The 26,086-nt window shown below is 38.8% G+C and overlaps 1 protein-coding gene across 1 annotated transcript in view; it reads right to left on the bottom strand.

The window, feature by feature from the left end:
* FRAS1 (Fraser extracellular matrix complex subunit 1) overlaps positions 1 to 26,086 on the bottom strand; it is a 482,654-nt gene that overhangs the window by 145,963 nt on the left and 310,605 nt on the right. Inside the window, exons 27-29 of the mRNA XM_053590633.1 lie at positions 23,751 to 24,021; positions 20,517 to 20,601; positions 17,514 to 17,840 (exon numbers count right to left, since the gene is read on the bottom strand). Of these exons, the coding sequence (XP_053446608.1) occupies positions 17,514 to 17,840; positions 20,517 to 20,601; positions 23,751 to 24,021 (683 nt within the window). The remainder of the gene's footprint in view (positions 1 to 17,513; positions 17,841 to 20,516; positions 20,602 to 23,750; positions 24,022 to 26,086) is intronic.

Genomic DNA, 26,086 nt, shown 5'->3' with positions numbered 1-26,086 from the left:
ACCCCTGCGAGGGTACAGGGAGTCAGCGACAGACTTCTGGACCCCAAGACGAGGACTAAAATAGTGGAAAACCGGCAAGTGGTCGCGTGTGTTCAATCCGTCTAAACCGGCCCGCAACTGTAAGTTCAGTAGCAGCGAGACTGCAAACCAGAAAGGCCTTACCTGTGAACTGTTTTGGTGTCTTTGGACTTGACACTCAGTTGAACTGCCTAGGGGAGAGCCTGAGCAGAAGTGCGGAGAATTTTGGCCGTTGTCTAGGGCCCCAGTCTGAGCCGCTGAGCCAGATGGAGCTAATAGTGTTTGGCTGTGGGTCACAGGGAGCCATTGTGAGCGATCTGCCCCGGCAAGCTCTGCCCTCAGGGTCACAGAGCTAGAATTGGGTAGGAGCTGGTAACCCAGCAACCAAGTAGCCTAAGGGTGGGTTCTGAGCCGCCTTGCAGCTCTAACTCTCAGGGACAGAGTGAGACCAGTTTTGGCACACTGAGTAAGTGGATAGCCACTTCAGCAGTGATTCCAGCAACAAGCACTTTCCTGGGAAAGCTTCTGCTCAGCAAGTGAACAAGTTCAAAGTGCCTTTTAAGTGGGCTGAAGAGAGATTTAGGGTGTCTACCTGCTGGGGTTTGAGAAATCAGCAGCCTCCAGTCGTATCAGAACTGTGATTAACATGTCATACCCCAGAAGACCACGTGTTGCCCAGACAATATTCAATAACATATACAAACTGCTTTGTTTTTGGTTGTGGTTTTTTTTTTTTTTTGGTTTGGTTGTTTTTTTTTTTTGTTTATATTGATGTTGTTTTGTTTTTTAAGTTCAACCTTTTCCATACAGATCCTTTTTCTTTCTCAATTTTTCTAGTTTAATTATAATTTCCATTGCTGCCTTTTTCAATAATTAGAACTTCAATTTTGCTAGTGTTACTACTGCTATTATATGGTTTTCCACCCAATTTTATCCTGTAAAGTTTTATGTTTGCTTGTTTTGGTTTGATTTATAGCATTTTTGTCTTTCCTCTCTACTTGGTGCAGGTGGGGTACTGTGTCTGATCAGGTTAGCAAAGAGCTGCTGACATAAAGGGAACCACCCAACTGGGCACCCCCAGAAGGTGGGTTTTTTTTTTTTAAGGTTGTGTCAAAGTACCCTACTGTACACCTATATTGCTCTGTCTCCCTCTTTCTGTACCTCTCTTCTTTTTGTCAATATTCCTTTTAGCCAACCCCTCTCGTTTCTCTATTTTTCTTTTTTTTTCTTATCACTCGGTCCTCCTTTCTTTCATCCCTTTTTTGCTCTTCAACCTTCTCACCCTTCTGGTCCTGTAACCCTTAGTCCACAGGCACAAGAACTTAAAGAGCAAGAGGAAGTGAAAGGAAAATTAGGGCAAGGAAACAGATAAAAGAAATCACTCATGAGGAAGAATCAGCAGAAAACTCCAGGCAACATGAAGAACCAGTCCAGAACAACCCCACCAAGGGACCATGAGGTAGCTACTGCAGAGGATTCCACCTATACAGAAATGTTAGGAATGACAGAAAGGGAATTTAGAATACACATGTTGAAAACAATGAAAGAAATGATGGAAACAATGAAGGAAACTGCTAATAAAGTGGAAAATAACGAAAAGGAAATCCAAAAACAGAATCAAATAAGAGATGAACGATATGAAGAATACAAAAAGGATATAGCAGAGCTGAAGGAAATGAAACAGTCAATTAGGGAACTTAAAGATGCAATGGAAAGTATCAGCAACAGGTTAGACCATGCAGAAGAAAGAATTTCAGAGGTTGAAGACAAAGTTCTTGAGATAACTCAGATAGTAAAAGAGGCAGAAAAGAAGAGAGAGAAAGCAGAACATTCACTGTCAGAATTATGGGACTTTATGAAGCGTTCCAACATACGAGTTATAGGAATTCCAGAAGGGGAAGAAGAATGCCCCAGAGGAATGGAAGCCATACTAGAGAATATTATAAAAGAAAATTTCCCAAATATTACCAAAGATTCTGACACACGGCTTTCAGAGGGATATCGGACCCCAGGTCGCCTCAACTCTAACCGAGCTTCTCCAAGACACATTGTGATGAACCTGTCCAAAGTCAAGAGAAAAGAAAAGATTCTGCAAGCTGCCAGGAGTAAGCGCCAGTTGACCTACAGGGGCAAATCCATCAGAGTGACCGCAGACTTCTCTAATGAAACTTTCCAAGCAAGAAGACAATGGTCATCTACCTTTAATCTACTTAAACAGAACAATTTTCAGCCCAGAATTCTGTACCCTGCTAAGCTAAGCTTCAAAATTGACGGAGAAATCAAATCATTTACGGATATACAAACATTGAGGAAATTCGCCACAACAAGACCAGCTCTACAGGAAATACTTCAACCTGTTCTGCACACTGACCACCACAATGGATCAGCAGCAAAGTAAAAACTCAGAAATTAAAGGACAGAACCTAACCTCCACACTGATGCAAAAGGTAAAACTAAGCAATGGACTCTCACCAAATAAGATGAATAGAATATTACCACACTTATCAATTATCTCAATAAATGTTAATGGCTTGAATTCCCCAATGAAGAGACATAGATTGGTTGACTGGATTAAAAAACACAAGCCATCCATTTGCCGTCTGCAAGAAACACACCTGGATTCAAAAGACAAGTTAAAGCTCCGAGTCAAGGGTTGGAAGACAATTTTTCAGGCAAATGTAATTCAGAAGAAAAGAGGAGTTGCAATCTTATTTTCAGATTCATGTGGATTTAAAGCAACTAAAGTCAAAAAAGACAAAGATGGTCACTTTATATTGCTCAAGGGAGAAATACAACAAGAAGACATTTCAATTCTAAATATTTATGCACCCAATTTAAATGCTCCCAGATTCTTGAAACAGACCTTACTCAGTCTGAGCAATATGATATCTGATAATACCATCATCACAGGGGACTTTAACACTCCTCTTACAGAGCTGGACAGATCCTCTAAACAGAAATTAAACAAAGATATAAGAGATTTAAATGAGACCTTAGAACAACTGTGCTTGATAGATGCATATAGAACACTCCATCCCAAAAATAAAGAATATACATTCTTCTCATCACCCCATGGAACATTCTCCAAAATTGATCATATCCTGGGACACAAAACAAATATCAACAGAATCAAAAGAATTGAAATTTTACCTTGTATCTTCTCAGACCATAAGGCACTAAAGGTGGAACTCAACTCTAACAAAAATGCTCGACCCCACCCAAAGGCATGGAAATTAAACAATCTTCTGTTGAATAACAGATGGGTATAGGAAGAAATAAAACAGGAAATCATTAACTTCCTTGAGCATAACAACAATGAAGACACAAGCTACCAAAACCTGTGGGATACTGGAAAAGCAGTTTTGAGAGGAAAATTCATCGCTTTAGATATCTACATTTGAAAAAGAGAAAGAGAGCGCATCAACAATCTCACAAGAGATCTTATGGAATTGGAAACAGAAAAACAATCTAAGCCTAAACTCAGTAGAAGAAAAGAAATATCCAAAATCAAATCAGAGATCAATGAAATTGAAACAAAGGAATCATTCAGAAAATTAATGAAACAAGGAGTTGGTTTTTTGAAAAAATAAATAAAATAGATAAACCATTGGCCAGACTAAAGAGGAATAGAAAAGTAAAATCTCTAGTAACCTCAGTCAGAAATGTTAAAGGAGAAATAACAACTGATCCCACAGAGATACAAGAGATCATCTCTGAATACTACCAGAAACTCTATGCCCAGAAATTTGACAATGTGAAAGAAATAGATCAATATTTGGAATCACACCCTCTCCCTAGACTCAGCCAGGAAGAAATAGAGCTCCTGAACAGACCAATTTCAAGCACTGAGATCAAAGAAACAATAAAAAATCTTCCAACCAAAAAATGCCCTGGTCCAGATGGCTTCACTCCAGAATTCTATCAAACCTTCAAGGAAGAGCTTATTCCTGTACTGCAGAAATTATTCCAAAAAATTGAGGACAAAGGAATCTTCCCCAACACATAGTATGAAGCAAACATCACCCTGATACCAAAACCAGGAAAAGACCCAAACAAAAAGGAGAATTTCAGACCAATCTCACTCATGAATATAGATGGAAAAATTCTCAACAAAATCCTAGCCAATAGATTACAGGTTATCATCAAAAAAGTCATTCATCATGATCAAGTAGGCTTCATCCCAGGGATGCAAGGCTGGTTTAACATACGGAAGTCCATAAATGTTATCCACCATATTAACAGAGGCAAAAATAAAGATCACATGACCCTCTCAATAGACGCAGAAAAAGCATTTGTTAAAATCCAGCATCCTTTTCTAATTAGAACACTGAAGAGTATAGGCATAAGTGGCACATTTCTAAAACTGACTGAAGCTATCTATGACAAACCCACAGCCAATATTTTACTGAATGGAGTAAAAGTGAAAGCTTTTCCTCTTAGAACTGGAACCAGACATGGTTGTCCTCTGTCACCTTTACTATACAACGCCAATTGTATTGGCTAGAACTCTGGAAGTTCTAGCCAATACAATTAGGCAAGCCAATACAATTAGGCAAGACAAGGAAATAAAGGGAATCCAAATGGGAGCAGAGGAGGTCAAACTCTCCCTCTTTGCTGACGACATGATCTTATACTTAGAGAACCCCAAAGACTCAACCACAAGACTCCTAGAAGTCATCAAAAAATACAGTAATATTTCAGGATATAAAATCAATGTCCACAAGTCAGTAGCCTTTGTATACACCAATAACAGTCAAGATGAGAAGCTAATTAAGGACACAACTCCCTTCACCATAGTTTCAAAGAAAATGAAATACCTAGGAGTATACCTAATGAAGGAGGTGAAGGCCCTCTATAAAGAAAACTATGAAAACCTCAGAAAGGAAATAGCAGAGGATATTAACAAATGGAAGAACATACCATGCTCATGGACGGGAAGAATCAACATTGTTAAAATGTCTATACTTCCCAAAGCAATCTACCTATTCGATGCCATTCCTATCAAAATACCAACATCGTACTTTCAAGATTTGGAAAGAATGATTCTGCGTTTTGTATGGAACCGGAAAAAGCCCGTATAGCTAAGGCAGTTCTTTGTAACAAAAATAAAGCTGGGGGGATCAGCATAACAGATTTTAGTCTGTACTACAAAGCCATAGTGCTGAAGACAGCATGGTACTGGCACAGAAACAGAGACATAGACACTTGGAATCGGATTGAAAACCAAGAAAGGAAACTAACATCTTACGACCACCTAATCTTCGATAAACCAAACAAGAGCATACCTTGGGGGAAAGACTCCCTATTCAATAAATGGTATTGGGAGAACTGGACATCTACATGTAAAAGACTGAAACTGGACCCACACCTTTCCCCACTCACAAAAATTGATTCAAGATGGATAAAGGACTTAAATTTAAGGCATGAAACAATAAAAATCCTCCAAGAAAGCGTAGGAAAAACACTGGAAGATATTGGCCTGGGGAAAGACTTCATGAAGAAGACTGCCATAGCAATTGCAACAACAACAAAATAAACAAATGGGACTTCATTAAACTGAAAAGCTTCTGTACAGCTAAGGACACAATAACCAAAGCAAAGAGACAACCTACACAATGGGAAAGGATATTTGCATATTTTCAATCAGACAAAAGCTTGATAACTAGGATCTATAGACAACTCAAATTAATCCACATGAAAAAAGCCAAGAATCCCATATATCAATGGGCAAGAGACATGAATAGAATCTTCTCTAAAGATGACAGACGAATGGCTAACAAACACATGAGAAAATGTTCATCATCTCTATATATTAGAGAAATGCAAATCAAAACAACCCTGAGCTATCATCTAACCCCAGTGAGAATGGCCCACATCACAAAATCTCAAAACTGCAGATGCTGGCGTGGATGTGGAGAGAAGGGAACACTTTTACACTGCTGGTGGGACTGCAAACTAGAACAACCTTTCTGGAAGGAAGTATGGAGAAACCTCAAAGCACTCAAGCTAGACCTCCCATTTGATCCTGCAATCCCATTACTGGGCATCTACCCAGAAGGAAAGAAATCCTTTTATCATAAGGACACTTGTACTAGACTGTTTATTGCAGCTCAATTTACAATCGCCAAAATGTGGAAACAGCCTAAATGTCCACCAACCCAGGAATGGATTAACAAGCTGTGGTATATGTATACCATGTTATACTATTCAGCCATTAAAAAAAATGGAGACTTTACATCCTTCCTATTAACCTGGATGGAAGTGGAAGACATTATTCTTAGTAAAGCATCACAAGAATGGAGAAGCATGAATCCTGTGTACTCAATTTTGATATGAGGACAATTAATGACAATTAAGGTTATGGGGGGGAGCAGAAAGAGGGATGGAGGAAGGGGGGTGGGGCCTTGGTGTGTGTCACACTTTATAGGGGCAAGACATGATTACAAGAGGGACTTTACCGAACAATTGCAATCAGTGTAACCTGGCTTATTGTACCCTCAATGAATCCCCAACAATAAAAAAGAAAAAAAACCACCCACGGATGACAACACTTTATTGAGAACCTGTAAGTCCAGTTGAACATTTCCAGCACCCTCGTGGAGTAGAAAAAAGAAGGGGGGAAGAAAAAAGAAATCCAAGAATAGATGCATTGAAGAGGGTAAGAAGAACTGTTTTACTTCACTCATACATAACACCCTTCTCCAGAATGGCACAACTCAGTGCCTGGAGAGACTCCATCATATAATTTCTCCCACAAAGGAAAGTGAAACTGAAGTGAGTGCCCAGCTTCCCCAGTGTTGTGGGATACTACCTATGAGAATCATTCCTGTCTCACTCTACCCCCAATACTAAGAGGATTGACATGTCCCATCAGCTGTCTGGGGACAGGTAGGAGCAGGAAAAGGGGATAGGGCTCACAGCAACCACCACATAGATCTCAAATTTAACTGGCTGCCTCCCATTAACTGGCTTAGGAAGTCCAGGAATCCTACCCATAAACCCCATAAGACGCCTCACTTGCAGGTCCCCTAAGTAGCTAAAAACTACCCCTGAAGACTCAGTGCAACCCCCTCCCATAGCAAGTGCTACATGCTTCCTTGCAGATACTGCATGTGGTCCTTGCAGATGGCACACAGGAGCCCCTTTAGACAGCAGAGACACAAATAGCCACCTGACTGTTGGATTAGGAGGAGACATACAACCTTGAAAACTTTAAGGCACTGCCTTGGAGAAAACAAATACTCTCAGCACACTGTTTGGCATTGTGGGATCAAGAGAAGGCATGCAATCCTAAGAATTCCCCTAAACAGGCAACAAGAGGAGTGGAGTGGGCATATCCAGAGAAAAGTCTTGAGAGATCTTCAAAATATTTAGCTGAGATAACTGATAAAGGTCTTTTTCTCCTGAATCCAAACATTGAAAACTAGAGAAGGTGACTTCTTTTTCAAATACAAAAACAGCAATGCAGCCTTTAAGAAACATGAACAAAAAGTCAAGAAAACATGACACCAACAACAAAATAAACCTCCAGCAGTTGACCCCAAAGAAATGAAGGTCTATGAACTGCACAACAACGAGTTAAAAATGATCATTTTGAATTGTTTCTTAGCCTTTTGGCTAAGATCAAGTATAAAATGACCATTGTAAAGTAGTATAAGTTTATACAACTAAACAAAATCAGGGAAATAAAGAAGAAAACATAAAGTTTAACAAGAGGTAATAACCATAAAAAAGAACCAAATAGAATTCCAGAGCTGAAGAACATAATGACTGTACTGAAAAATTCAATAGAGAACTTTAGCAGCAGACTCCATCAAAAAGAAGAAAGAATCAGTGAATTTATAAACAGATCATTTGAAATTATCCATTCAGGAAAAGAAAGAAGAAAAAATAAAAAGAATGAAAGACTAAGGAATGCCTACAGGATTTATGGGACACCATCAAGTAAACTAATATACTCATTATGGGAATTCCAAAAGCAATAGAGAAAAAATAAAGGACAAAAAAGCTTATTGAAAAAAATAATGACAGAAAAATTTCCTAATCTGGGGAGAGAAATTAACATAAAGATCCATGAAATCCAAAGATCTCCAAATAGACTGAACATAAGGAAGTTATCACTAAGACAAATCCAATAAAATTTTCAAAATTCAATGACAAAGAGAATTTTTAAAGCAGCAAAAGAAAAAGGACTTGTCATATGTAAGAGAACCTCACATATCTATCAGTTACTCAGCAGAAACCTTGTAGTCCAGGAGAGAGTGAGATTATTCAGTAAAAACTGCCAGGCAAAATAGTTATTCAGAAATGAAAGAGAGATAACTTTCCCAAAGAAAAGCTGATGTTTATTGCCACTAGTCCTGTATTAGACAAAAAACAAAAGGATACTAATTAGTAACACAAAAACACATGGAAGTATAAAATTCACTGATAAAGGTAAGTATATAGCTGAAGTCAGAACAGCCTAATACTGTAATGGTGGTATGTAAATCACTTTTAACTCTAGTATAAAAGTTAAGGGAAAAAAGTGTTACACGTTATTAGAACTATAAAATTTTGTTAAGGGATACATGATACAAAAAGATATAAATTGTGACACTAATAGTATAAGATGGTTATGGGCAGGGAGAAGAAAAAGTATAGAGTTTTGTTATGTGATGGGAGATAACTTGTCAGCTTAAGACAGACTATTAAGATGTTTTATGTAAGCCAAATGGTAAACACAAGGAAAAACCTTCAGTGGATAAACAAAAGATAAAGAGAAAGAAATCAAAGCACACCACTACAAAAAATGACCATCTAATCACAAAAGAAGACAGTAATCAAGAAAGGAAGATGATACAAAATAGTCAGAAAACAATAAAATAGCAATATGTAAGTCTTTATCTATCAATCAATAATTACTTCAAATGTAAATGGATTAAATTCTCCAATCAAATGACAAAAAGTGGCTCAACGGATCAAAAAAAGAGACAAGATCTAATTATATACTGTCTATAAAAGATTGACTTTAGACTTAAGGATAAATATAGGCTGGAAGTGCAGGGATAGAAAAAGAGAACAGGAGTGCCTATACTTAACAATAGACAAAATAGATTTGAAGTCAAAAAAGAGTCATAAGAGACAAAGAAGATATTATACATACAATAATAAAGGAGTCAATTCATCTAGCAGATGTAACAATTGTAAATATATATATAATACATCTATCTATCTATATTATACATATAACTGGAACATCCAAATACATAAAGCAAATATTCATAGAACTGAAGTGAAAATAGAAAAATATTAATAGTAGGGGATTTCAATATCTCACTTTCAATAATAGAGAGATCATCTGGACAAAAAAATCAATATGGAAATGGAAGACTTAAGCAACATTCTAAATCAAATGGACCTATACAGAACATTCCCTCCAACAGCAAAAGAACTCTCAAGCACACACTGGACAACAACCTTCAGGTCAGAACCTGGTAAGCTACAAAACAAGTCTTAAGAAATCTGAGAAGAATGAATTCATTCTTTTTCTGAATTCAGAAGTCTTAGAGAAGTTACACGAGAGAAAGAAAGAAAAGGTATCTAAATTGTAAAAGAAGAAGTTAAATTTTCTCTATTTGCAAATAACATGATCTTATGTATAGCAAATGCTAATGATTCCACACAAAAAAGTTAGTATTAATAGATAAATTCAGTAAAACAAAATCAGCGTGTAAAATCAGTTGCATCTCTACATACTAGCCATGAACTCTCTGAAAAAGAAATTAAGAAAATCAATCTCGTTTACAATATTATCAAAATAATAAAATAACTAGAAATAAATTTAACCAAAGAGGTGAAAGATCTCACATGGAAAACTAGAAAATATTGATGAAAGAAATAAAAAAAGACAGAAGTCAATGGAAAGATAGCCTATGTCCATGGATTGGAAGAATTAATACTGTTAAAATGTTTATGCTACTCAAAGTGATCTACAGATTCAATGCAACCCCCATCAAAAGGGATCGTTCACAAAAACAGAAAAAAAAATCCTAAAATTCATTTAGAACTATAAAAGCCTCCAAATAGTCAAAGTAATCTTGAGCAAGAAGAACAAAGCTGGAGGCCTTACACTTTCTGGTTTTTAATTATATTACAAAGCTACAGGAATTAAAGCAGCTTAGAACAAGTATAAAAACAAACCCAAATCAATGGAACAAATAGGGATCCCAGAAATAAATCCACATTTATGGTAAGCTAGTTTTTGACAAGGGTGCCAAAAATACAAAATGGGGAAAGGAGGAATGGTTTGTCTCTTCAATAAATAATACAACTGGCTATCCATATGTAATGTAATTGGACCCTTCACTTACACCATAGACAAAAATGAACTCAAAATGGATTAAGGACTTAAAACTTTCAAAAGAAAACAGAATAAAAGCTCCCAGAGATAGGTCTCGGCAACTATTTTATTTGATAAGACACTGAAAGCACGGGCAACAAAAGCAAAAATAAACAAATGAGACTATATCAAACTAAAAAGTATCTGCACTATAAGGGGAATAATCAACAGAAAGAAAAGGCAATCTACAAAATGGGAGAAAATACTTGTAAAGTATATACCTGGATAAGGGGTCTGTAACCAAAATACATAAGGAAAATCTACAACTTAAAATCTCAAATAACTCAATTAAAAACTGGAAAAACTAGCGGCTCCTGTGGCTCAAAAGGGTAGGGCGCCGGCCCCATATGCTGGAGGTGGTGAGTTCAAACCCAGCACTGGCCAAAAACTGCAAAAAAATACGGGAAAAATGACCTAAATGGACATTTCTCCAAATATATACAATCAGCCAACAGGTATATAAAAAGGTGCTCGACATAAATAATCATGAGAGAAACACAAAGCAAGACCACCTCACACCTGCTAAGATGGCTGCGAGAAAACAAAGGTAAGTGTTACTGAGGATGCAGGAGTCCTCAAACTTTTTAAACAGGGGGCCAGTTCACTGTCCCTCAGACTACTGGAGGGCTGGACTATAGTTAAAAAAAAAAAAACTATGAACAAATTCCTATGCACACTGTACATATCTTATTTTGAAGTAAAAAAAACAAAACAGGAACACTGCCTCATGTGGCCCACGGGCTGCAGTTTGAGGACCCCTGAAGAGAAATGGAAATCCTGGCACACCAGTGATAGAAAAGCAAACTGGCATAGACTTACAGAAAACTATATGGAAGTTCCTCAACTAATTAAAAAGAAACTGCCATATAGTCTGTAATCCCATTTCTGGATATAGATCCGAAGGAACTGGAATCAGTGTGTTGAAGAGAGATCTGCACTCCTATGTCTGTTGTGGAATTATTCACAATAGCGAAGATGTAGAATCAACTTAAGTCTCCATCAGTGGATAAACAGATAACCAGGAGAATATTATTCAGCCTTAAAAAAAGGATATCCTACCATTGGCGACAACACGGAAAGGCCTGGAAAATACTGGGCTAAGTGAAGTAAGCCAGACATAGAAAGGCAAAAACGATATGATTTCACTTATATGTGGAACCTGAACGTGTCAAACTCATAGAAGCAAAAAGTAAAATACCAGTAGCAAGGGGCTGGGGGAAAGGAGCCCGGGGAGAGGAATGGTCAAAAGGGACAAAGTTTCAGCTCCTCAGGATAATTAAGTTCCTAAGATCAATATTATACAGCATAGTATCTATAGTTAACAATACCGTATAGTCTATTTGCTAACAGGGAAGATCTTATGTTAAGTGTTCTTACTACAAAAATAAGAAAACAAATTAATAAAGGGGACAGGAGGAAATTTGGGAACAATGAATATACCCATGATCTGGATGATGCCAACGCTTTTGGGCTATATACTTGTCCCAGATTCATTGAGTGGCATGCATTAAGTATGTAGAACTGTTTACATATCAGTCATACCTCAATAAAGTAATTTTAAAATATAAAGAAGTACGATTCCCTTTCTGTGATGAGCATTTTATTTTTCCTGTTGTTTTATTTTGGGACACGGTCTAGGGAAGATTCAAGAGAGATAGACAGAAGGGTATACACTATCTTTTCTACAGCTATGGTATCCAAAAAGTCAAATTTTAAAATAATTTCCCCAATGGTTCTGACATTTTAGATTTTTTTTTTCCTTCTTATAGCTTTTTCTTTCAATACAACGGTGTATATATCTCTGTCAGCTCAAGATATTAGCTAAATTACCAGCTGAATAATCTGTCCAGTAACGCTTTATATATCCTCCAGAGCACCACATTAGCAGGCAATAAAAGCTCAACAAGAAGAACTGGGGGCATGATTAAAACACTGCTGTAAATTAAATAGTTCTTCTAATTCATTTCATAGTACAATAGGCACACAGAAATGTTCTTAATAAAACATAGCCATTACATATCATACTACAAGTAAAAATATTAATGTTATAAACCAAAAGTAAGTGCATCAGCCTCTATCTTTTGGAGAAAAACAATCTCACAAACAAAATACAAATCTCCCCCTGCCGCATTAAAAGTTGAGCCATAAATGACTAGGTTTTAGCTCAAAGGATAGTATCCCCCCAAACCAGGCCAAAATATTCAAGGTGAAAAAATTTTAAATTTCACTAAATAGAAAATGACTTATAGTTGGACATAATAGAGACCCTAACATTTTGTTTATTCTATAAAAATCTGCTGTAATTCTCAAGAGTTCAATTATATCACAGCTTTTAAAATTTAATCTTGTAGGACTTCTGGACTTCAGGGAATTGGCACATGGGGTGCTGATATAAGGTGAAATTTACCAGCAAAAAGAAAGAGGGAAAGATAATTGGACTGTTTTTGTGTTTATTATATCCGCATGAGCTTCAGAAGCTTGCTACTTCAGGTCAAGATTATAACTTTTCTCATGTGGATTTCAACTTAGATATGTGTGTGTTTGTGACAGAGTCTCATTCTGTCACCCAGGCTAAAGTGCAGTGGCATCATCATAGGTCCACTGCAATTCAAACACCTGAGTTTAAGCAATCCTGCCTCAGCCTGCTGAGTAGCTAGAACTACAGATGTGCACCACCACACCTGGCTAATCTTTGCTTTTTTTTTTTTTTTTGTGAGACTCTGTCTCACTTTGTCACCCTGGGTAGAGTGCCCTGGTGTCATAGCTCACAGCAACCTTAAACTCTTGGGCTCAAGCGATCCTCTTTCCTCAGCCTCCCAGGTAGGTGGAACTACAGGCAACTGTCACAACTCCCAGATATTTTTTAGAGATGGAATCTTGCTCTTACTCAGGCTGGTCTTGAACTCATGGCCTCAAGTGATCCTCTCTCCTCAGCCTCCCAAAGTGCTAGGATTATAGGTGTGAGCCACTGCATCTGGCCCAGACATATATATATATATATTTTTTGTTATTCATGAAGAACTTTTAATGATGTTGGAAAGATGCTTATATTAAGTGAAAAAGCATGATATAAAATTGAATATATAGCATGATTCCAATTATGTAAAATACGTAAAAAAAGATCTAGCGGAAAACATACCAAAATATTAAAAGCAATTATTTTGAGTAGCAGAATTTGACCTGGTTGCTATTATTTTCTTCTTTACATTTTTCTATTTTTTTTAACAGTAAAGAACGTATTACTTTTAAAGCCAGAAAACACCATAATTTTAAGATGCTAAAATAAGGTAACAAATGGATAATTTTAAAAATTTATAGAAATGATCAACTTTTCACATACAAATGATATAATACAGAAATTATTATAGCTTGCCAAAACTCAATTATTTTGTCTAGAATTTACAAATAAGCATAGAGTATATTAATATTGAGTCTTCTCTTTTCTTATGAGACATCAAACTGAATAAGGTAAGCAAGGCCTCAAATACAGTGAAACCCTAACACGTGTAAGGATTTATTTATTACCTACACTCTTATTCATTAAAAAAAAAAAAAAGGCATTTTTGTGCCACTGATACTCTCATATTGAACTGTGTCCCTGCAGTTCAACCAATGAGAGGTAGGCATCAATGAAATTGGGAGAAAACACATGTTTATGGGCCTTACCCCAGTAAACAGCAAGGAAGGACCCTGAGCAGCAGAAGTTTCCAAGCAATTCATAGCATGACTCTTGGTGGCTTTTAACATTAAAGCATTACCCAGTTGCAGAAAATAACTGCTCAGAGCACAACAAAGGAGGTCAGAAACTGTCAGATTTATCGCCAGAGTAGAAAAAGGGTATTTGCAGAGCTTAATTAATGAAAATGAAGTCAATTCCTTGAAAGCCCAGTAGTAAAGAAAAGCCCACCAATAAACATGACGTTTCCCTGCCCACATTTTAGCCATTATTAGACATCAATTGCTTTAGAATCCTAGCTTGGCAGGCTTGGGTTTGGTAATCCACCCAATTAATGAAAGCCTGCTCAGCAGAACACTCATTATTACTTTTAAATCTTTTTTTCCCCCTCCTTCCCTCAACAGAACATGTTTCAACATCAGTCCTGATTCTATTTTCTCCTCAGCAACTCAGTATAAGGCTGGAGATGGCAGTCAAGTTTATTCACTGCCAGGCCAATGATAAAAACATACATGTGGGTGAAGTGAGGTTGAACTTGACAAACAAGGGTTGAACTGACAGCTCCTCTACTCAGTCCCAGATGGGCCACACCAGCACCAGCTGAGGTGCCCTGAGGCTTCTCATCTGACGCAGGAGATGGACTGGAAGACAGGGACACAGGTGCCAGCCTCACTCAAGCCCCCACATCCATCCAACAAAAATGTATTCAACTCCTACGATGAACCTTGCAGAAGGAAGGAAGGAGGAAGGAAGGGAGGCAGGGAGGGAGGGAGGGAGGGAGGGAGGGAAGGAGGGAGGGAGGAAGGAAGGAAGGAAGGAAGGAAGGAAGTCAGTCCTTCCTGGAATAGTCTCTCTTCTCACAAAGCCTTTTTTTTTGGTCCCTTTTTATCTACCTTGCCAGGTTAAGTTTTCAGTTCTGTTAGGATAAATTCATGTGTCACGCACTAGGAATTAAACCAAAACCACCCGCCATTCCACTTAAATCATCTGCTAGACATCAGCCAATAATTGGCCTCACTCCAGATTTAATACATCGGAGCCACATGGGGTAAGTACCTACATGCCCAAACTCAGAAATGGCCATTAGAACGAAATCAATCATGTCTGACCACACATCTATTGAAAGCCATACCAAGTGAGGCATTTTTTTCTTCTTCGGCCCGGTAGACTTATAAATACCCTCACTTGTGACGAGGTGTGATGAGTTCATAGGAAAGATTATAGGAGGTGCTTGGGATCCATCCTGCTTGGATAAAACCCCGATAAAATAACAAATTACTGTCTCCATTCTATCCATTAGGGGATAAGAATATACGTGACCAAAACATTGAAATCATGATTGGGTGGAGGAGGCAGACACACTTGAGCTGAAATCACAGCTCCAGCACTGAATACCTTTATGAAATGCAAGTTTTTAAATCTCACTGCACTTCAATTTCCTTTTTGGAAAAATTGGAGATAATAATTGGATAAATACCATAAAATGATTGTGAGGATCAAATGGAATAATTCCCAGAAGCTTTAGTGCCCAATAAATGTTAAAAACAAAAAACCTTCCACCCAGAGAATTTCTGTTAGAAGAAATAAGGTTAAATAACCTCTATTCTAACTTTCTTCACCAAGACAGTGTAAGTATTAGTAGAATAGATTAGCTAAAGTATTTTGAATTCCTAAAAGGAAAAATGGCATATATTTGTATTATATTATCATTACAGTCAAATTTATTATTAGCACATCCTGATGGAGGCTGAGGTTAATGGTTTCATTACGCCACTTTATGGGCTTGGAAGCCCGTCACAGATCACTTGGTGGATAGGTGAGTGCAGCATTCTGGGAGACAGGAGGATGAAAGGAGAAGCCTAAACTCCCTCCCAAAGGAATCACAAACAGACATAGTAAATACCTATGTGGTTCACAGTCATCAGGCTGCAGGGATTCCATATCTCTATGCTTTGTACCCACTTTTCTTTGTTTTGTTTCTATAGTTGAAACCTAAAATCCTATAAATGCCCTCAATCTTGAGCCATTCCACAAAAAATGACTGTGTGATACACTGAACTGAGCTTCCAACACTGAGACTCAAACCCAGTACAAAGGGCAGCTGCTGAGTAGTGTGGAAATCCTATAGCCTTCTCTGGAAAGAAACCAAGAAGAAAGAAAAGAAAACTTTCTGTGTCTATTTAGACTTCATCTCTCTAGAACTAAACCTCATCTCCCAGAGCAATTGCAAGAGGGTGATAATTAGCTACAAGGTGGCTATCTGCCAACTCTGTCTCATAACCAGCCTTCACTTACTCCCGTATTCTCATGCCACCATCACGGTTTCAGCAGCTGAAAATAATGAGACAGGAAATGGAGAAATTAGTTGTTCATCTTCATGAGGCTCAATTGCAGATTTTGAGTGATCAATGGTGAGACAGTGACAATGACTTTAAACTGTCTTCAGCCGATCCATCTCTCCAGCTAATGATACCTCAGTAGGCAGTGATATTTGAAATAAAAAGTTTTCAAAAATTTATATTTCCCAGTCTACTACCATGAGAAAGACTCATTCTCAATGCGCCTGATAAAAGGGTTTCCAATGTAAAGTATCAAGTTTTAAAAATGGTTTCCACAGGTCTTGGTCTAGCATGGGTTAGTTTATTACTTCCTAAAGTGTCAAGGCCATCTCAGCTTGAGTAGCTAAGAATATTTTATGTGATACATTGACAAAATTTTGTCGAATGTTTATGCATGAGTTTTAGTATTTTAGAAAAATAGTATATTTCTACATTAAGCCCATGATTTCACAAGCATTATTTATGAAGATGAAGCCACAAAGGAAGTGTTTTGAAGACAAATATGAAGTAAATCATAGTACAGGTGCTTGTGGATCTGGCAACAGGCTACAAATGTGCCTTGCCAATGACTCAGGCTGAGCAACAGAGCTCTTTACTGAGCCCCTACTCCCCACGCCAAAGAGCCCCACGATTACTAAAAGAGTGCGCATCCTGCGTTAGTTGGGCTAACAGGATGGCTGAGCTCATCCTTTCAGATTCATTAAGATTACCTATGAACTTCACAGTTCATGAGCCGTTTTGAAGGGCAGACAAAACCAGGGATACTTTTTGATTCTTAGGATTTTACTTAGGAGACAAAAGGAGCAGTGGATAATAATGCTTCTTCATAGCAGTAGGTCAACAAAAATGGTTCCAAAATATCCCATTTTTGTAGTGAACATGGGCCAGTACTTTTACATCAAGGATGCTCCTAATAAAATAACAAAATATATACTGCCACCCATATAGCTCATGCTTAATAAGCACCTTCATAATAGGCTATGTTTGAATAAATGAATAACTACCTATATCTTAACTTTATGAGTAATGTAGAATAACATCTTCATTAGAACTTCACATCTAGATGCTAGGAAACTGTAACTCTTGGAACGACACCTACCTTGGATTCAGTCTTCACATGGAACAGTATATTTTTGAAGGAGTGTCCATCACTGGCCTGCAAGACTGCAGCATCGGATGTGCTCTCTGAGCCATCATGGGCATAGTGGAGAAGGCCCCTGGAGAGCTCATCCAGCTGGAACTCATAGACAGGGGCTGCCCGGGACTGATGCGTCCGGAGCAACTGGCCATGAAGTGGAGGATCGAGCACTTGGACGACCACATCCTGTGGGTTGTCATCATCTCGGATGTCAAGCAGCTGGCTGGTGATGGTTCCCATCTCTCCCCTGCTAACGTGGAGAACTTCATTTCTCAGCACATAGGGGGCCTGCAGAGTTGAAGGGAAGGAAGGGAAGTCATTTAGTAGGGAAAGAGAGGATAATCCAGGGGACTAGATTCTGATGTCTTTAAAGAAACTACCTGTGCTCTAGCAAAGTGTCACACTGTTCCATAGTGAAAGTGTTTGCCAGTGCTCCAGAGGCACAATTGGTTAGTGCGTGGTACTCACATAAAAGTGATTGTCAGAGGTGAGGTCTGTCATAATAATCATGGCAAATGAGGTTGCTTCACACCTCTGGGATCTAGAGTTTTCTCAAGCCCCTTTAAGACTTGGTGAGAAGCAAGTGATGAGAGCTGTTTGCTTCTAAATCTGATTTCTAAGCTATCCTGATTTACACTATATCCCAAGAGACATGAACAAGAGGCCCGGGAGTTCTGGACTTGCATTTGGAAAGTAAGCACTTCCAGCATAAGGTAAGACTCCAGCATAAGCTGCAGTGTGCTGGCTCAGAGTAAGATTCATGCTATTTCTGGCTCCTCTCAGTCATTTTCTCCAGGCCTAAAGCTTTATCGAGCCCCACCCCAACTCATAAAGACTGACATGTCCAGGTGAGTAAGGCAACCACCTGCTCACGGGTAATTTACGTGGCACTGCTGAAACAGTGAAGTTTAATGTGTTTTCCTTAGGACTGTCAGGTTTCCTCCTGCCAACTTGAGTAAGCAGATAAAACATTCTTTCATAAAGATAAAAGTTAATGAACCACAACAGGAAAAAGAAAAATGAGGCCAGAAGCCAAAGAAAACATTATCTCAGTTTTTTACATCGTTTGAAGTTTAACCATTTAGGACTTTTCTCAATATAATATCTTCTTTAATCCAAAAAAGTTTTTTAAACTACCCAAGCACTCTCCTGGCCACCTGGAAATTACAGTCTCTATTAAAGCAATGTCTAACTAATGCATCATTGTAATAAACCATGTAGTAGGAAATTAGATGGTAGCTGCTCCTCAGAATCCTCATGTGAGAATTCTAAAGCTGTGATTCTACATGGGGGAATGAATGGCTCTTCATCTTCTGAAAGAGGAAAGATCAAAGGTGACGTCCAAACCCATAAAAGGAAAAGACTAAATTAACTCACATGAGAAAATCTCAGGGATACTCAAGCCTATACTGAAATATCACAGTAATTTAAAGGAACAAAAATAAGTTAGAATTCTTTTCTAAAATTCCATTTTTTTTAAAAGTTAAAATGGCAGAAGTTTCTCATATAATAAAGTTAAAATATGCCCTCATTATCTGCTTGCTTGATTATGGGAAAACAAACAAAACTCAGGGAACGATGGGAATGCCATGGCTACCTTAAGTCTCTCACTGGAATGATGCTACCTGCCCAGACGATAAAAAAAGAATAATAAACTTATGAGTCTAAGTGCTGAGAAATATCTAAGCCGTTATTCTTAAAACGGATGTGGCCCTCTGGCCTGTATTTACAGAGATCACATGTTTTAGCTTTAATTAAAACAAAATTTTGCCCATCTGTGAGATCAAATTATTTTGGCATCAGTTTCTGCTCATTCTTAAACAAGTTATCCTTGATGTGTTATTACCATGAAGAAGAGTGAAGTGGGGAGAAGTGAAGGGGAAGAAAAAAAAAAGAAAAGAGGAGTCAAATGGGGATCTTAACACAATTTGGCAGCCACTTCTGGTTCAAGTCCATGCGATTATCTGTGACCTAAGGACCTTCCATTTTTTGGACCAAAGATATAAATATCAGCAATAATCTAATAATCTAGTGTCCTTCTTTGAATCACAACTGACACCAATACTGAGATCCAAATATTGAAGGGGTTTTGCTTCCCTGGACGGATGTTCCACTCCCAAGTAATTTCTTGCTCTTCACAACCTGCGGCTGTTTCTGTTCTTGATTCTCTTTGTACATTTCAGCTGTCCAATCCCTCAGGCCCCGTTCTCAGAGCATCTACCACCACACGTATTGTAGATGCATAAGAGCAACTCGACAGAGATGAATGAGGAGGGATGAGCCCCAAGAGCCAGCACGCCGGCTTCACAGTATCGACCGTGAGTTCCTCACACCGGGTCTGTCTGATGACCACATGGCACCACATTTAAGTTACTCCTTCATGAAATGCTGTAACTCATGCCAATTCCACACATCTGAGGGAGAAATATTCCACTACAACAGATTCATTTACTTAAAAATAAGGAAAATCCTAACAACAGAAACAAATTCAAATTATTCAGAAAGGCTAATATCAGATTCAGTATGATAAAGTGGCGCACCATTATGTAATGGTTTAGACACAGACTCTGTAGCCCAGATTGTAGCCAGATTTACTGAGCACAAATCTCAACTCTATTTTTTAGACACATAACCACCGATAAGCTGCTTGACCCCCTTGTGACTCAGTTTCCTCATCTGTAAATTGGGGATAATACTACCTCGTAATGTTGGCATGAGGATTGACTGAGCTACTTATGAAAGCTACTTATGAAACATGAAGAGGGTACTATAGGTATGTTAGTAATTATTGTGGCTGCTTTTCCTCAAAAATACTAAAAATCACTCCACTGGCATTTCATAAGGAAATGAAGACAAGACTAGTCTAGCTCAATCATTTCCACTAAAACAGAAAGAAACTTGGTTTGTGCTTAGGCTCAAATCAGCAGGCATGTGCCATTATCAATAGCTTGGCATTTTTATTACCTGTGTTGAAAATGCTTGTATGTTGATCAGCTGTGGTTCAGAGAAGAATTGCTGGTCGCTAATTTTCAGGAAAAAGTAACCTTTCCTGAAGAAGTCCCCAAGGGGGAAAAAAAAATGAGAAAATACAATCATTATGTTATTCTTTAGAAAGACAAGGTTTAAAATATTTTCAGATTATGTGTAGATAAGAATTTGGACAACCACTATAGTAATGTAATAGTAACACTATAAATAAAAACTACCAAATAAAGATGAACAAAGTGAGATATGGGCAAAAATACTGTGTTCTTAGAGTCCGTATAACATACTAATAAGAATAATTAGGTAAGAATTTTGTTCACTATTTTTCTAAACAGTATATAAAAGACTGAAAAATATTAGTTGTCGGGTCAAGACAGGTTAGTACCATATTATAGGCCAATGGTTAACCTGAAGAATGGAAAGGAATCTTTTACAGTCTCTGATCAACAAACCCTCTCTCCAATTCCTGCCCAATTCATGTGACTGGGCCACAACAATAATGTTCAAAATGTCTACATTACATGATTATCCCTCCCCATTGTGGACAGGATGAGGGAGGGTTGGCTCATTCTTTCCTGGAAATTTGGAACTGGCCTGAGAGCCAGCAAGCAGTCAGACTCACCATTTCACTGTGGGGCAACTGGAGTCTACCTGTTGATGTGACTCTGGAATAAGCCTGTCTGTAAGAGGGAGGTGAATGAAGCCTATGTGGAGAGACGCAGGTACAAGGGGAAAGTTCTAGCTTTCAGATTTGCCCTGGAACGTGGCTGCCCTGGGTGTCTGAGAGCTGAGCCACCTCTGCAAGATCACACAAGCCTTACTATTTTGCTTAATCTAATTCAAGTTGACTTCCATTATTTGTAGCCACAGAGTCTAGATTAATAATAAAGTAAGGCTCATCTTCATGATGGTTCTTATTTCCTGTAAAAGTGCTATTCCAGGAGCTTCAGAGATTGTTAGAAGGGAAAGTTAAGAACGTCCACCTTGAAACCAAGCCAAGCACAGAGCTCGCTGCTGGCTGGTGAGATGTGTGATCAGTGCTTTATGGGAAGGGTTGAATTCTGGTGCACTATAGGTACTATTGTTTCAAAGCTTCTTTCAAAGGTGTTCTGGGAACTAACTACTTATACATGAAAGAATGTGGACAAATCTCAAAAGCATTATGGCGAAAGCCAGAAACAAGAGACAAGACACTGATTCCCCTCACACGACATCTTCAAAAGGACAAAATTAAAGGGGTAAAAAGCAGGTCAGTGGCTGCCAGGGACTAGGGGGATGGGATTAATGGGTAAAAAGGAAATTTTCTGAGTAACAGAACTGCTTTATATTTTGACTGTGGTTGTGGTCACAGGACATCACGTCTGTACACATTTGTTAATCCTCGTAGAAGGGTATACTCTAAAACGGGGAATTTTACTGAATGCACAAATGTACCTTAATAAACCTGATGTTTAAAAAAGGTATTTTTTGTCTTCCTTCCCTTTGTAACTGCCCTTCATTTTCTGCCCTGTTGAAATAAATTCTGCCTCTTCCTACCACCACTTCCAGGCTTCAAAATGATAAACTAATGAAAGCAGCAGAATGAACAAAGCTGAGGACACTCCCAACCAAATAGGGAAAATTGATTTTGGGAGGCACTGAGCTTCCAATAACAATGTTCAGTGTCTGAACAATGCCAGCTTTTCATTCTCACTACAGCTACATTTATGGTTGTCTTGTACACCGTAGGACCATTGCAGACCCAAAGGAGTCCCACTGTGTGGCAGGTGACTCATGCCTTCTCCTAGCCCGAAAGTGTCCAGGCCAAGATGTGTACCTCGTGCCTTGTCCCCCCTTAACCTGGGCACTTTTGGGGTACCAACCTCTCTGCCACCTCATGCTTTGCACTTGGGGGTGTCCATTAGCTATTTGTTAACTCAATAATAAGGCTTGATTACTCTAAAAAGAAAAAAGGAGTGTAGGAGATGGGGCAGAAATGTGAAGAGTAAGTTTCTGGCATCAGAGTCCAGGGTTTCCTGCTCTGTCTCTATAGCAGCACTCCTGTCTGCAGAGACCTCTGCCCCTGGCCAATGGAAGCATGCCTGTAGTTCCTGGCACATTAGGGAGGCAGAAATCATTGTGGCTAAAGGCTTAGGTTGCAGAATCAGAGCCTTGGTTTGGAGTCTCAGCTTTGCACTCAAAGGCTGCAAGGTTTGGGGTAAGATTACTTATGCTCTCAAGGCCTCGGTGTCCTTATTTGTATACTAGGAATGTAACATACATAACTCATGTAAAGTGCTTAATGTGATGGCTCAGTGTTAGCACTCGATAAATGTTAGTGGTTCTTATTCCTATGATATGGTTTTCTGCAGTTACTGGCATCAACAGCTATTAAGTGCAACAGAGAAAGTACCATCTACTTCCTCCCTACCTAACTCCTAAGCCAAAGTTCAAAAAAAAAAAAAAATCTCAAGTTTAGCATTGATGGTAGAAAATATTCACTGTGGTCTCATCATAGACTTCAGTTCACTGCTTCTCTAGACAGCCTACGCAGAATTATCTGCACTGGTGAAGCGGAGCAGGGGGGAGCATAATCGGAGAGGCTGATCTTGGGAGTACATTCTCTGATTTCAGTTGAATAGATTTACTCTGCTAATTATATGGCTATATTTGCTTGGGCTAGTGTTAGCATTCAATTGCATTCCTGAAGCATATGTCAGCTGGAGTGGGAAAGATAGCCAGAAGTATGCTAAGCATCAGGGGAAAACTGGAGCAGGCTTAAAAATTAACCACAATTAATCTCATAATGTGGATAATAAAAAGTTAACTGTGACTCTAAGTTTCCTTCCAACTCTGCCTTCCCAGGGATGTACAACATCTCGGAAAGCACATACTGTGTCCTGTATCCACCCCGCTCCTGACGTGTTGCCCTGACTTGGAAGAAGCAGCCGCAGTTTCTGGGTCTAGACCCACTTTTGCTTCTGCTGGGTGAAAAGTCTGGGTAATCTTATTAGGAGCTTTCCTGTTGCATCAGAGAATTGTGTGATAAAATGAAAATGCCTCCAACAGAAGCACACTGAGCAATTACGGGGGATGACGACAGGCAGCTGAGAGCGCTCCGTGCGTGTGGAGTATCTTCCCAGAGCAGAAGGGACAGCTACACAGTGGGAAAGGCTGAGAGAGGGACGGAGCAGAGACGGGGAGGAAGCAGGGGGCGGCAGAGCACCGAGTCACCTGAGTTTTTCTTTGCTGTGTACAACGCGCACTTTCTTCTCTTTCACATCTTTCCAGCTAAAATAGCTGGCCTTGTCCAGCTGGACCGCTTTGCCGTTTCTCGAGAGCACTAGCTGGCCATTGGTGGGTGTGCTCACAACGTGGAACAGGAGATCTTCCACCCTTCGGCCCTGGTCTTGGACGTTCAGGAGGGAAAAGTCCAGTGGCTTCACAGAACCAATTGGGAGGGTCAGGGAACCATTCACATGAAGACTGGGGGCGTGTGTTTTGCCTAGGAAACATATGAATTTTGAGGTTAGGCTTGGCACATTCACGGATCAGGTCATTTCTTTTTAGATTACCCCCTTACAATTTCCAGAGAGAAAACACTAAACAGGAAACAGACTTGGTTTCAATACACAGATGGTGTGGTGGAGGTAAAGCTTTTCTGGTAACTGGTACAGGAGAATGCCAGCGGACTGCATGGCACCTCATACTCCTGAGGGTAACTGTGATTTGTCTTTTCCTGCCATGACCTGGAAACCATTCTGATAGCTGGAGTAGGCCATTCCGATTCCCTGGAAGACCAAAGGCTAATGGCCATATTCTTCTTTTAAGGAAGGTAAAAGAGAAGCAGTCTACAGATCCAATGTAATCCCCATTAAAATACCATCATACTTTCAAGATTTGGAAAAAAACTATTCTTCATGTTGTATGGAACCAGAAAAACCCCGTATAGTGAAGGAAATTCTTAGCAATAAAAACAAAGCTGGGAATATCACCCTACCAGACTTTTGGCTATATACTACAAGGCAGTATTGATCAAAACAGCATGGATTGGCAAAAAAATAGAGACGTTGACATTTGGAAATGAATAGAAAATCATGAGATGAAACTAACATCCTATAGTCACCTAATCTTTGATAAACCAAACAAGAACATACACTGGGGGAAAGAATCACCATCAAAAAATGGTGTTGGGAGAACTGGATAACCAACATAAAAGACTGAAACTGGACCCACACCTCTCACCACTTAGAAAAATTGACTCAAGGGCGGCGCCTGTGGCTCAGTCGGTAAGGCGCCGGCCCCATATACCGAGGGTGGCAGGTTCAAACCTGGCCCCCGCCAAACTGCAACCAAAAAATAGCTGGGCGTTGTGGCAGGTGCCTGTAGTCCCAGCTACTTGGGAGGCTGAGGCAAGAGAATCGCTTAAGCCCAGGAGTTGGAGGTTGCTGTGAGCTGTGTGAGGCCACGGCACTCTACTGAGGGCCATAAAGTGAGACTCTGTCTCTACAAAAAAAAAAAAAAAAAAAGAAAAATTGAGTCAAGATGGATAAAAATTTAAACCTAAAGCATGAAACAATAAAAATTCTTGAAGAAAGTGTGGGGAAAATGAAGATAATGGCCTGGGGAAAGAATTTATGAAGAAGACTTCTGTGGCAATTGCAACAACAAAAGAAATAAACTAATGGGTATTAATTCAACTGAAAAGCTTAATTTCAGTTTAATTTTCCAACCTTTAATTTCAGGTTGGAAACAACAACCAAAGCAAACAGACAACCTTCAGAATGGGAAAAGATGTTTGCATATTATATAACGGACAAAAGCTTGATAACTAGGATCTATAGAGAATTCAAACTAATTGTTTGAATTATTTGAACAAAAAAAGACCCAAAAATCTCAGTGGGCAAGAGACATGAATAGAATCTTCTCTAAAATAAGACAGACAATCTGACGTGGTTACATCAAACCAATCAACATAGCTTTCGCATTATTTACTTGATTCATGATCTATGTGTATTTGACTTAATAAAAAAATTTTTTTTAAATTGTTTTAAACCTGGAAAAAAAAAAAAGACAAATGGCTAACAAACGTATGAAAAAATGCTCATCATCTCTAATCATCGGACAAATACAAATCAAAACTACCCTGAGACATCACCTAACCCCATTAAAAATGGCCCACATCGCGAAGTCTCAAAGCTGCAGATGCTGGCGTGGATGTGGAGAGAAGGAAACACTTTTACACTGCTGGTGGGACTGCAAACTAGTACAACCCTTTTGGAAGGAAGTATGGAGAATCCTCAAAGAACTCAATTAGACCTCCCATTTGATCCTGCAATGTCATTAGTAAGCCTCTACCCAGAAGAAAAAAAAATCCTTTTATCATAAGGACATTTGCACTAGACTGTTTATTGCAGCCCAATGTACAATAGCCAATATATGGAAACAGCCTAAATGCTCACCAACCCAGGAATGGATTAACAACCTGTGGTATATGTATACCATGGAATACTATTCAGCTACTAAAAAAAGATGGAGACTTTACATCTTTTGTATTAACCTACATGGTG

The sequence above is a fragment of the Nycticebus coucang genome, chromosome 1 (genome assembly GCF_027406575.1).
Source record: "Nycticebus coucang isolate mNycCou1 chromosome 1, mNycCou1.pri, whole genome shotgun sequence".
In the NCBI taxonomy this organism is placed as follows: Eukaryota; Metazoa; Chordata; class Mammalia; order Primates; family Lorisidae; genus Nycticebus; species Nycticebus coucang.
The sequence above is the reverse complement of the archived record's forward strand: the minus strand, read 5'-3'. Positions and strand labels throughout refer to the sequence as shown.